The following is a 12,915-nucleotide window of genomic DNA, read 5'->3' as shown; positions in this document are numbered from 1 at the left end:
CTTTATAAACTTCTCTCCATACTAACATATGAATTCTAAATTTACATTTTCAGCTCTGACCTTTCTGTTGAGCTTCAAACTTTATTATCAAAATACCTACTAGACATCTCCACTTTGATCCTCCTCCAAGTTAATAATTAATCTCTCCCACCAAGCCACTTCTTCCTGTCATCCTTCTCTTCTGCTGCTGCTCACTGTCCTGCTGATTTACCTCCAAATTGTTTGGCATGATGCCCTTGACATATTGTAATAACCTCCAAATCTGCCCCCTCCTAAAATCTATATCCTTCATATGGGTGCAAAGTGATTTCTCTAAAAATGCCAAAACAAGCATGTCACTCCCCTGTGTAAACCTGTCAGTGGGTTCTCATCGTCTACAGTTTAAAGGGTGAACTTGTTGGCGTGGAAAATAAGACCTTCCAGGACCTCCTGCTATCTCTCTCCACAACCTTATCTCACATCTTGTCCTTCCTCATTCTGTATGCTCTAGTAATCATGAATTGCACGCTGTTCTAAACACATACCATTATCTTTCCTGACTCTTTTCCGATGTGATTTTATTTTCTTGGAAAGCCTTTCCCTGTCCTCTTAAGCAAACTAATTTCTATTCATTCTTCCAGGCTATTTCTTAGGCTTACCTCACTTGTCACCTCCTTCAGGAGGCCTGCCTGGATTTAACCCCGCCAGAGCCAAGCTATGCTTCCTCCCCTGAGTTTTCACAGCACCCTGTGCACTTCTCTTCACCACTTGCTCCGTGGTGATGAGATGCTGCATTGCTGTGTCTATCTCCCTTCCTAGCTTGTAAACTCAAAATGAATGAGTACCTTAGGGTCTTCCTATGCACCTGGCACATAGTAGGCACTTGATAAGTTTGTTGAAATTGGAAACGTATGAACACACTGCAATTTCCCTCACATTGAAAAAACAACAACCCAAACCTCCATGTCATGCTCTCCTCCACTGACCACTCCACTGCTCCCCTTTAGAGGTGCATTCCTAGAAAGAGTTATCTGTGCTGGCTTTCTCCACTGCCTCTCCTCCCATTCTCTCCAGCCAGCTTCCTCCCCTGCACCCTTAATGAAGATTGCCAAAACCATCTGGTGACCTCTCAGACTGCTTACTACCTGATCTCAGAGGCATTTGACACAGTCGGCCTCTGCCTCCTTCCTGCACCATGCGCTCCACATCCCTGTTCCTCCAGCCTCGCCACCTGTTTCTCATGTACTTTATTGTTGCCTCTCATCTTCCAGATCCCTGAATGCTGCATCAATTAACATTCAGCCCTGGGTCCGCCTCTCCATCTGCACAAACTTCCTCCATGATCTTGTCCAGATGCCTGGCTTCAAATGCCATCTGCATCCTGACGGCCCCACAGTGACATCTGTAGTGCGGCCCTGTGCCCGGAGGTACTGACTCCTCAGTACAACTGCCTGCTCCACAGCTCCACTCAGATATAAATAGGCAGCACAAACGTAATATGTCTGAAAGAGAACTCTCCATTTCCTCCTCCAAGCCCTGTTCTGGTGTTTCCCATCTCAGTAAATGGCACCCAGTTGCTCTGGCCCAAGGCCGTGGACTGTTCCTGGTGCCTCTCTTTTTCTCATCTCTCCCCTTAAATGCATCAGTAAATTCCCTTGGCTGTATCTTGAGAATACATCCAGACTCTGACCTCCTCACCTCCACTACCACCCCCAGTATAAGCCACCATCACCTCCCATCTGGATGCAGAAGCCTCCAGACAGGCCTCTGCCTTCACTCTTGCCAGACTCACCTCTCTCCATGCATCATCCAGAGGGATTATTTTAACACATCTGTTCATTCCAAAGACCCTACACGAAACTTCCAATGGATTGCCATCATACTTAGAATGAAATCTAAAGTCCTTCCCATGGCCTGCCAAGTCCGGCATGATCTATCCACTGGGTGCCTCTCCAAACTCATGTTCTGCCATTTCCCCCTTCTCTATCTGGGGTCCACCCCCACTGGCCTCTTTGCATTGCTCAAGCAAACCACACACCTTCCCACCTTAGATCCCCTAAGCTGTCCCCCAACTTGTGATGCTCATTCTCCAGGAGCTCACTGTTTTTCTTTACTCAGGTCCTGCATCATCCCCTCAGCAATGTTGACGCTCCCTGGCGCATTCAGAAGGAATTATTCTCCCCCCTCATCACTTCCCCAAAAGAAACCTGGAGCCCAAATTATTGGTGGGAGTTTAAGATGATATTTGGTGGGGTAGGAAGTACTCTTACAGATTCAGAGAATGATGAAAAGCTGCTCAAATGTGCAGAGTGGAGCACAAAGCCTTAGGGGTAAGACCTGCATTGCCTCAGAGGGCCCAGTCAGCCTTCTTCAAGTTTTCAAGAAAGGCAAGTTAGAAAGGAGTATATCATCACCTGTTTAGATATATTTTCCCACACCCTGTGCTCTATTCCAGTGGTTCTCAAGAGAGGTTGATTTTGCACCATCACTCTCCACCGCCAGTGGACACTGGCAATGTCAGGAGGTAGTTTGGGTTGTCCCAGCTTGGGAGGCTGGTACTACTGGGCATCTAGTAGGTAGGAGTCAGAGATGCTGTTAAACATCCTATAATACACCAGAAAGCAAACATCAACAGTGCTGAGGCTGAGGAACCAACTCTATTCTTTTGAGAACTGCAAAAGACTCCTTAAAGGAACTTAACCCATGCAAGTCCTGGTCCATTACCAGGGAAGCAGTGTCTGGGAAAGATCCAGGAAGTATCAGAGATAGAAAACATGACTGCTACAGAAAGAATCTTCTAGAACTCAGCTGACACAAACCACCTGGCTGTCAACCTACAGGTGGTAGGCAATGCATAGGTGAATGCAGTCCCCAGAGTCATGGCTTGGGAAACAGGACATTACAATGGTGTCCTGGAGGCATCCAGGCATGGATGCAGTTATAGCAACCCTCTGGCCTCATTCACTGACCCAACAAAATGTGTGAACCCCCAAAATTTGCCAGTACAGTGCTTGTTTTGACAGACGTTTGTGCTCCAGAAGATGCCATAGTGGTTAGAAGAGGCCTTTATAGACTAACGACTGCGTGCAGGGTTTTTAACAGACCTCAGTGTCCTGCCACATGTTCCTGCATCTGCCTCAGCCCCCACCTCCTCACCAAAGGCACAAGAGCCAAGCACATTATCACCAAATGCCCAGCCTCTTTACAGTGCTCAGTACACCATGTGATCAGCTCTCCAGGCAGGAAGACCCAGCTTTGGGTCTCCCAAGTCTGAAGCTTATCAGGGAATATTTTTCATGCTGAGCTGTGATGCATCAAAAGATGCAGAAGCCAAGAATTAAGCAGAAGGAGATGAGTAGCCTGATCTGTTGGGGCAACAGATCAAGAAGAAGAGACTAAGAAGGTCACCCAAAGCAGGAGACCCCTTGAATCAATCCTTAGCAGCCCAAGTTTAATGCCGGGAAATCAAACTGCCAGAAATGCCCTACAGAGCCTTTTCAGACTTGGCATATTGCCTGGGTGCTGCACTGAGGGTTTCGCTCAATTTTTATATCACTTTCGTATAAAAGGATTAACTAGAAGGCTTTTAAAGTCTTTTCTTTCACTATCCAAAATGTCCTTCCAGAGTATCATTAGGTCTTTTATTTTCTTGGCTTGGTGAACTATCCTGCTTCCCCTTCCATAAATCGTGGCCTGTAAATAAGAGATTCCTCTTGCAGACTTCCCAACTGCATTTTTTTGTCATTACAAAAACTGCTTTCGTTTAAATAATCTGTTGAAAAATACACGGAAATCATTACATACTAATTCCTGCTAAAACATGTTCCCTGACAGTAGTTCACTAGAGAAACTGAAGAGGGAGAGAAGGGAGAGGGAGACCTGCTATTTCAGCCCCTTGATGTAAAACATTTGCCACATCTTTCCATACATTGACTCAGCCCCTAAATTCTCCTCTGCAGTTTGTGCTTTCTGTCCATCTTCCTGGGTAGAGACCTACTGCAGCTATTGGAAATTTGAGCAATTAACCTAGTCAAACAGGGTTCAAATTGTATAAGACATTTCAGACATTTTCTGTGGGTTTGTATAGTTGCGCTCCACTGGGATAAAACCAGATGATAATTTTCAGTTTAATTCCATTCAACAAATCTTAATTGAGATGATTAATTAATGCTGTTTGTAAGCGGAGCAGAAGTTTGCAGCAGGAAATTTCAGGCTAGCCACTGTCAGCCCAATCCATGTTTTCACTCTTCAATTCAGAATGGGTTTTTAGGCCTAGGGTTCTGAGTGTGGTGTAAGAAACTAGACATGCCAGTCTATGGATAGGAATTCATTAGACTCTCAGGTGGACTGACCTCCACTAGTCCTTGTACAAAGGACTTTTAGCATCTTAGCAGCTGTCCTATACAGTAGGTGCCAATATGATTCCCATTTTGCAGGCAAGTTAACTGATATTAAACAGGTGTCCCAAAGTCACACAGGTCACAAGATCCAAACCAAGGCAGCCTAACATCAGACCTTGTGATATCATCCTCCACAGCACATTGCCTTCCTTGAATTGTTGGCAAATGGCCCGAAGAGGAGTCAAGTCAACAACCAGCAATGCGCTCAAGGGGAGGGTTGAGTCTTTTTGGGGCCTTTAAGCCACTTGGGAAGATGGGCTGGAAATGTGTGAAACTCCATTACCTTTTGAACTCTCACTAAAATGTGCAAAACCCAGACAGAACTATGAGAAATCCTTGCCAATAACATTAGCTCCCTTCAGATCTCCTGCCGTAAGAGCCCTCCATGTATTTTTGAAAGGTCAGAGTGGCTGTAGTTTTCTTCAGCGTAGGTCAAGTTCATCTCCCAGACATCTGGGGAGGTGCTGATGTGCGTGCACCAAGAGTGACCCAGTGCACACTGGGTCCAGGCTTCCCCTCAGGATCTATGAGCAGAAGGATAAGGATGAAAAACATATATGTTTCCATCAGAGGGGAAACGGCTGAACCAAGCATAGAGCATTCCTAAAAAGAAATATTTTGCAGTGTATTAAAGGATAATGAAAACCACTATTTGCATGTATCGAGGGTGTCCGTACTGTACCGTGGTGGGAACATGATGGCACAGAGGTCCCATCTACGTATGTATGCCCCTGCTCTCACCAACTGGTAATCAGGGGAAGAGTCATCTCAGGGTCATAAATGTCACCTTGGGTGACAGAGTTGACTCACTTTTTAAAAAATATTTTATATATCACTTGTATTTTACTTTACACTAAAAAATACCAATTCTGTTATTTTTCTTTGGCAGGAGGGAAGGGGTTGATGATACCAAAAACAAAAACTTGCAACATACTAAAACCAAGGATATGAAAATAATTTATATCAGAGTCCAGGAATGTTCCCACAAACCACGGGGTTGTGGTTTGGATTGAGGAATCTAACCATGAACTGTCTGTGCTCTTCATCTGAAGGAAAACAGAGCATGCTTTCCACACCAAGGAGACTTGGACTTCATTGATCCTCAATAGAAAGGATTTGGTTGTTGTTGTTAAATGTGGGTTCTTGGTATTTTGCTATATTGCTAATCCTTCTGTGGTCTCAGGTCTAAATGGGTGGAAACACATCTCTAATTGATAAATAAATAGAAAAATATGCTTTATGTGTTTCTTAAAAGTCAGGAATATGTCTTACGGTGATGGCATGTCAGAATCTCCTGGGAGGTTTCAAATTACACCGAAAACATTGCCAGAGAGAGAGACTCTTCCCCCTCCACTGCCCAGGGGAGGCTCCATTCCTGACCCATCCGGGTGTGGCTAGAATGGGGAAAAGGCTGGGACCCACCACCCGCTGCTGGGAGGTTACATGGGCTGACCCGCCTTGCCTCCTCTCCTCAGCCACGTGTGCATGTGCACCTGCTGGGTACCTGGGGGCTGAGGTCTCTCTTGTGAAGAGGAGTTGAAGGGCACCCATCGTTGGAACTTAGACACACATGGGAAACAGCAGAAAGCAGATTCTGAGCAGGGACCTGGGGGCCCTTCAGATACAATGGCCCCCATGAGAAGCAGAAGAATGGCCTAGGGAGCCAGGGTGCCCAACACGGCCTGAGGGGTAGAGGTGAACATGGTAGCTGTTCCCTCCACCCACCAGGCCCTGGCTGCCCTAGGGATTAAAGGACGGTGAGCAAACTTCAAAAGCAGTCCCTGTAAACTCTTAGGGCCCAGGCAACTCCTCTGCGAGGCCCCTCTAAGACAGCAGGACAACACGGAGGAGCCACTCCCTCCTGGCAAAGTAAAACTGAGCACAGGCCAGGAAAAAGCACAGATGCGGGGCTGCAGCCTGGGCAGGCAGCGGCGGCACCAGCACAGGCAGCGCATGAACCACACGTCTGTGATGTGCTGAGTTGCAGAGGCTGAGACGGTAGAAGCTGCGTTCAAGCATGGCCGCCAGAATGTCAGCGCAGAAAAAGCCGGGAGCAGTGCTACACCCCAGGAGCAGGGGTGGCCTGCAACATCGGTCGAGGCTCCTGAGATCCATGGAGAGAAAGGAGTGAGCAAAGCCCTGCAAGCTCACACACACAGGCTCTCGAACGGGGCCCTGGGGCCCGGTATTTAAGTAACAGACTCACACCCACAGGCAGGGGGAGCGGCTCCGCTACTCCTGTAGGGTCTTATTTTACTTTATCCTCTGAACTCTATTTATGCCAAGTAACTTAGCTCGAAACCTCAGCATTTAATTTTGCTTAAATTATTGGGATAGTTTCTTCATACCTAGACACACTATCTTAGATCCAGAGACTAAGGAAAAGTATTTTCTTTCTGTCTCATACTTCCTCCTCGTTTGTGACCTGTGTTAACAGCTAATGTAATCAACTTCCCCACAGGCAATTGTTTAGTTTAGGGGAGATAAATATACAAGATAAATAAAGGAGGTGCACCATTACTAGAAGGTATTTTCTCATTCATGGAATTGCACACACAGCAATTCATCAGCTATTGTTTTATTTTCCTTCAGCTATTGTTTTAGACTTGAATTGTGCAGTTGCTGTATTTTGCTTTATACAAATATGTCCCAGATCATAGTTCATGGCTCTGGAATATATTTTATGGTATATATGGGACTGGCTTAGAGTCATCCCGTCTGTGGTTATGTAAAGCCAAACCACGTTATCATAGCTTTGTTGCACAGTTATTTTTTTTAAAAAAGCTATGGCTTGTTTGTTGCCCATGTCAGTCCGAGAAACCAGTGTAATTCTGACTTTGGAAATTCCACCTTATGGTCTTCCCAATTCAAAGCAAATATACAATTCTCTGTTGGCAGTCTGCGCTGCAGTCCCCTGGGCTAGGAAACCCCGTCGCCACACCCCCTGGTTGAGAGGCATGCAACAGTGATCCCACCCCCTGGTTGAGAGTGGTCCTTGCTGCAAAGTGGTCCTTGCTGCAAAGTACTCGAGACTCAGATTTCTTCCCTGGTTGCTCATGATTGATCCGGTGGGCATCCAACCTGAGTTAGAACAGTCAGAGAATCATGCTGAAAATTTAGACCTAGGTCAGAGGGAGTCAAGTTGGTCTCTCTTGTGCTTGAACTCTGGTATGTAAACCACAGGAGGTGTTGGCAGTGAGAGAGGAGAAATGAGCTTAGAGGAGCCAAAGGGAGAAACTGGATGAGGGAGGGCGATATCACTCATGTCCCTGGAGTTCCTGAGGCCCAACTGCATTCCTGACCCTGGATTCCTTGAGACACCACTGTGGCCTTAGAGGGCTTAAGCTGGTTGAAGATTACCTGAACCAAAATATATCTAATTAGCACAAGAGATGTTGGTAGCCAACATAAAAAACTAATAGCAAAAATAGGTAACAATTAAATAGTGAAGTTTTCCAGAAGAAGAAACTGAGAAGAGGGAGGTTAAATGCTTGCACAAGATCACACACCAGGCAGCCTGGCCCCAGAACCCAGAGTAGCAACCTCTCCATCGCTCACATCTCAAAATAGACACAGAGGAAAAGGCCTGGTCTGGTGTCGGGCAGATGTGGGTCAGTTTCCTCGCTGAACCACTTGCCTGGGGCTAATTATTGACCCTCGGTTTCTTAATCTGCAAAATGGAGATGACCAAAACCATAAAATAGAATTGTTGCAAGGGTCAATGAGATATTGTAAATAACGTGCCTTTACCCAGTAGGCATTTGATAAAAGTTACTTCTAATCTGTTTCCAATTTTTCATTTATAATTAACCGCGGTGACTAGAACTGACAGAATATTGTGAAGAGTGGTAGTAACAAGCATCAGTATTTTTACTGTTAAATATATTGCTGAGATAGATGTGCTTTATTTTTTGTTAAGGAAGCATTGTTCTATTGCTGGTTTACTACAAAGATTTTTTTTTCTCCAGAAATTGGTGATGGATATTTTCAAGTAACTTTCCAGTTTGTAACCAAAAAAAAGTGGTATGATTTTTGTCTTTTGACCTTATACTTGATTTTAGTAATAGAATTTTTAATATTGAACTATCCTTATCTAATTGAACATCCTTAATCATTTTGCATTATTCTGGGAATGAACTAGTAGGTTCAATTCTCTTGTGTTAATTTAGGATTTATGTACAAGTGCAATTTCTCTAGTTTTCTTTCTTGTTGTATCTTTTCCAGGTTCCACTTTGTGTTTATGGTAGCTCACAATGATGAATTAAGAAGTTTTCCACCCTTTTCTGATTTCTGGAACTGTTGAAGTAGCAGAAAGGTTTTCTGTCCTTGAGTTTTTGAAAGAACATGTCTTTAAAAATATGTATATCCAGTCCCAGTATCAATTTTGGAGATAGTCCTTTCTCCTCAAAGTTTCCTACTTGGCACTGTGGTTATCGGTCTATTTAAGTTTTCTACATCTTCCTGAATAAATTTGAATAATTTTTATTTTGCTAGAAAATTTGTAATTCATTGAGATATTTAATTTTTTAGCACTAAGCTGAAAATAGTAATCTCATTTAATGTTATCATTTATTTCATATCTGCATATATTTACTACCTGCTTTGATTCCCAGCTCTCTTTACTGGACCCTCAGGGGCCACCTCTAAGTGCGGAAGCCACGGGCCCATCACCTCTGTGCTGACCTTTAGTCTTTTCCTGGTTTGGATCATCTCGGTCATCTCGACCTAGATGGCCACAACCCTACTATCATGTTAGAAGCATTGGTTACAATGCCCTAGAGTCTATTTAGAGTAGGTGAGCCAATCTTCTATTGGAGTAGAAGATAACTGTTTTTATACACAGGTTGTGGTTACTGTCTTGGAGACTGGTCAGTTATGGGGTGGTCGGGAAAGGGCACCCAGGAATGAAGCACTGGTGGGGTACCCAGGCCCAAGGACCCATTGTCCCAGAAGCCCCCTATCCACAGTGCCCCATAGCACTTTCACTGAGGTTTTGTTTGACTCTAGTCTCTTCAGAGTCAATAACACTAGCATGTTATTTCATGGAAAAAGAATCAACTACTTCAAACATACCAATTTGAAGTGTTTTTATAAATATATTTATTCTATGGAATCAGATAATCTATTCATTTTAACATCTTTATAGCAGCTATAGAGTAGGAAACCCTCTGAGTCTAAAAAGAGCCACATAAAAGGCATTGGAGATAGATTAGTTGGAAATTCCACCAGGGAGGCTCTGAGAAAATTCACCACTAAATCCCCGATTAGGTGAAAACCTACTTAGAGTGGACACCAGGAAGACTCCAGTTATGAAAGTAGGTGCCAGAGATAGGCAAGGCCCACATGGTGGGGAAAGCATAGGATGCTAGACCAGGCAGGCAAGAAGCTGGTTTAGGAGCAGGCAACAATGGAACCAAGCCCAGGTAGCCTCAGCATTTTGCTAAGCAGGTTACTTGCAAAATGCTCAGGAAGTCAATGCTCCGACAAGCATTTAAATCAGTAAAGGCACTTACATCTGGAGGTGGCCAGATCTGTATGGCCAGTTCTTCCTAGCAGTGACCTCGTTCTGTCTTTTATGTGGCTGGCAATTTTAAAGAGTGATGCTCGTTCAGCTTATCTCTTACCATATTGTGATTCTATGTAACTCTTCCCCACTGTCTGCAAGCACAACTGCCATATGGGCTCCATACTCAAACCCTCCACCTGCCAGCATGGACCTTAGGTAATGTAGATAAAATGCTTGAATGGGTAAGGACGCACATCCAGAAAGCCCCTCTGTGTCACTGGATCTGGGTCCTCTTCCAGTTCAGTGTGGGCTTTTTATCTAAGATTTCTGAATTCCCCTTCCCAGTGCTTTTCTCTTCTTGGGTCCTCATTCTCCACGGTCTGAAAAAGGTTCTGGAAAAATGACTCGAGTCTGCTACATGGCTGGAAGAGGAGGCTTCCTTTAGTCCCTAACAAGCACACAGGGATTGTTCATGGTAAAGCAAAAGGACGAGAACAGGCGCCTCCCTTGTGTCATCAATGAGAAGATTCCTTAAGCAGCTTAAGATGAATGCTCAAACACATCAAATAAAAGTGCAAACTAAAATATTTAACAATGTAAATTTCCACTTGTCCATTTCTCTGCCTTGTCTGTGTTCCAGGTTCAGGTTTAGCGGTCGCATCCTGGGCCTGGCTCTGATCCATCAGTACCTTCTTGACGCTTTCTTCACGAGGCCCTTCTACAAGGCACTCCTGAGACTGTAAGTGCTTTGCAGACCATGCTTCCAACCCAGCCCTGTCTGCAGGGCAAGGACACCGACCTCTCTGGTGCCACTGACCCTTTTGTCACTATTTTGCCCTAACCATTCCTGTTAGGGTTATGGTGGCTTCCTGTTCTGAGTGCTTAGATATCACATACATTTTTTAGCACAATAAAAAGGTATTTGGGGATTTTGTTGTTGTTGTAAGGGAAGATTCTATTATCAAAATCTCATATCATGGAGATGAATCATTTTATATAAAATTATAATAATATTACAAACATTGCATTAAACTGTTAAGTAGAACTGATCTGTTTATAGCATAATTGTTTTAAAATGATAGTTTTCTCCAATTTTCATGCAGAGTCCCTGAGTCAATAATTATTTCATGTTTGTTATTGTAAACAATTTCACATTTCCTTTTCAAAGGAAAATCATTGAATGAACTAAAATGACTGAATGATCTGATTCATCAGTGGATTCAAAAGTATCCAATGGTTAGGATAAGTCTGTGATGTTTTAGCCAGGAATGATATAACCACATTTTGAAGTGAGGTCTGGGCAGCCATTTGTTTGATAATTCTGTTTGCCTTTCTCACTGAATTCACCCAGGCCCTGTGATTTGAGTGACCTGGAATATTTGGATGAGGAATTCCACCAGAGTTTGCAGTGGATGAAGGACAACAACATCACAGACATCTTAGACCTCACTTTCACTGTTAATGAAGAGGTTTTTGGACAGGTTTGTGTGACATGGGGTTTGGAAAAGGGATTTTGTTTTTTACTATGGAAAATGCACCTAACATAAAGTTATCATCTTCATCATTTTTAAGTGTAGACTTCAGTGCTTCAGTATATCCACATTGTTGGCCATCCAACCTCCAGAACTTTTTCATCTTGCAAAACAGAAACTGTACCCATTAAACAATAACTTTCCATTTCTCCCACCCACAACTCCTGGCAACTACCATTCTATTTTCTGTTTCTATGAATTTGACTACTCTAGATACTTCATATAAGTGGAATTATACAATATTTGTTTTTTTGTGGCTGACTTATTTCACTTAGCATAATGTCCTCAAGGCTCATCCATGTTGTAGCATGTGTCTGAATTTACTTCCCTTTTAAGACTAAATAATATTTCATTATGTAGATATATATGTATACGCACATATATACAAATATATATAGTATTCTTCCTTTATATGTATATAAAATATTCCTTCCTTTTTAAAGCTGAAAAATATTTCATTATGTGTATATTATATATATATAAACAAATATATATACATATATGCCATATTTTGTTTATCCATTCACCCATTTGTCTGTTGATGAACACCTGGGTTTTTTCCACCTTTTGGCTATTGTGAATCATGCTGCTATGAACATGAGTGTACACATATCTGTTCAAGTCCCTGCTGTATAGATCAATTCTTTTGGATATATACACAGAAGTGAGATTGCTAGATCATGTGGTATGGGATTTTGTTTTTAAATTAGCGAATAAGGGATCGCATTCATTCAAACCAATTCCTTGGGAACTACTTCCTTTAATAAATCTGCCCGTGTCCTCTTTCTTCTTTTTCTTGTTATGACCTGGATCTACTTTATGGAGTTTTTTGAAAATCAGATATGATAATGGATCAGAAAGCATTTTTGTGAAGTACGCCATACATATGTCAGGGATTTCTGCTATCTGTGCCATTACAGAAATGATTCTTTTTATCACATCCAGATAGCTACTCCTCCAAAATACATATATCTCAACACTAAATAATAAGATAAAGTTTCCCATTTGTTTTCTACTAGCATTTATATAACATCAAATCTTCGGATCAAATGGGTTACAATTTTAACAGAAAATAACCATAGCCTGAGTAGATTTAACAAACAAGATTTGGGGAACCTCATTTTCTAGACCTAAAGTCTGTGACATAAGGTAATTCGTAACAGCGGTTGTTGTGATAGTTAAATCAGAATGCTTTAGAGGTGCCTCACATCAATGTGGACAGTGCACTGGGTCGCTGCATGAGAATGAATGAATGCTGCAGGCCACCAAGCACCGCATCCCAGTCAAGAATCTTGGTTAGGTCCTGGAAAACGTCAACATTCTGTTGTATTTCTTCTGTAAAAACATGCCTCTGAAGAATGCTGTCTTACGTATTTGAGAAAAAAATATTTCTTCCTACAACTCTGGAGAGCACATTTAAATATGTTCAAGAATATGCTACTCATGGCTGGGCACGGTGGCTCACGCCTGTAATCCCAGCACTTTGGAAGGCTGAGGT

At 43.0% G+C, this 12,915-nt stretch overlaps 1 protein-coding gene across 10 annotated transcripts in view; it reads left to right on the top strand.

The window, feature by feature from the left end:
* The window catches only part of HECW1 (HECT, C2 and WW domain containing E3 ubiquitin protein ligase 1), a 449,514-nt gene that overhangs the window by 417,965 nt on the left and 18,634 nt on the right, over positions 1–12,915 (top strand). For all 10 annotated transcript variants that reach the window (XM_009452959.5, XM_063814176.1, XM_016957318.4 and 7 more), the window contains 2 exons: positions 10,526–10,624; positions 11,237–11,366. In XM_009452959.5, coding sequence (XP_009451234.1) covers positions 10,526–10,624; positions 11,237–11,366 — 229 coding nt within the window. The remainder of the gene's footprint in view (positions 1–10,525; positions 10,625–11,236; positions 11,367–12,915) is intronic.

This window comes from Pan troglodytes, chromosome 6, assembly GCF_028858775.2.
Source record: "Pan troglodytes isolate AG18354 chromosome 6, NHGRI_mPanTro3-v2.0_pri, whole genome shotgun sequence".
Lineage (NCBI taxonomy): Eukaryota > Metazoa > Chordata > Mammalia > Primates > Hominidae > Pan > Pan troglodytes.
This window is presented reverse-complemented; position numbering and strand designations above follow the sequence as displayed.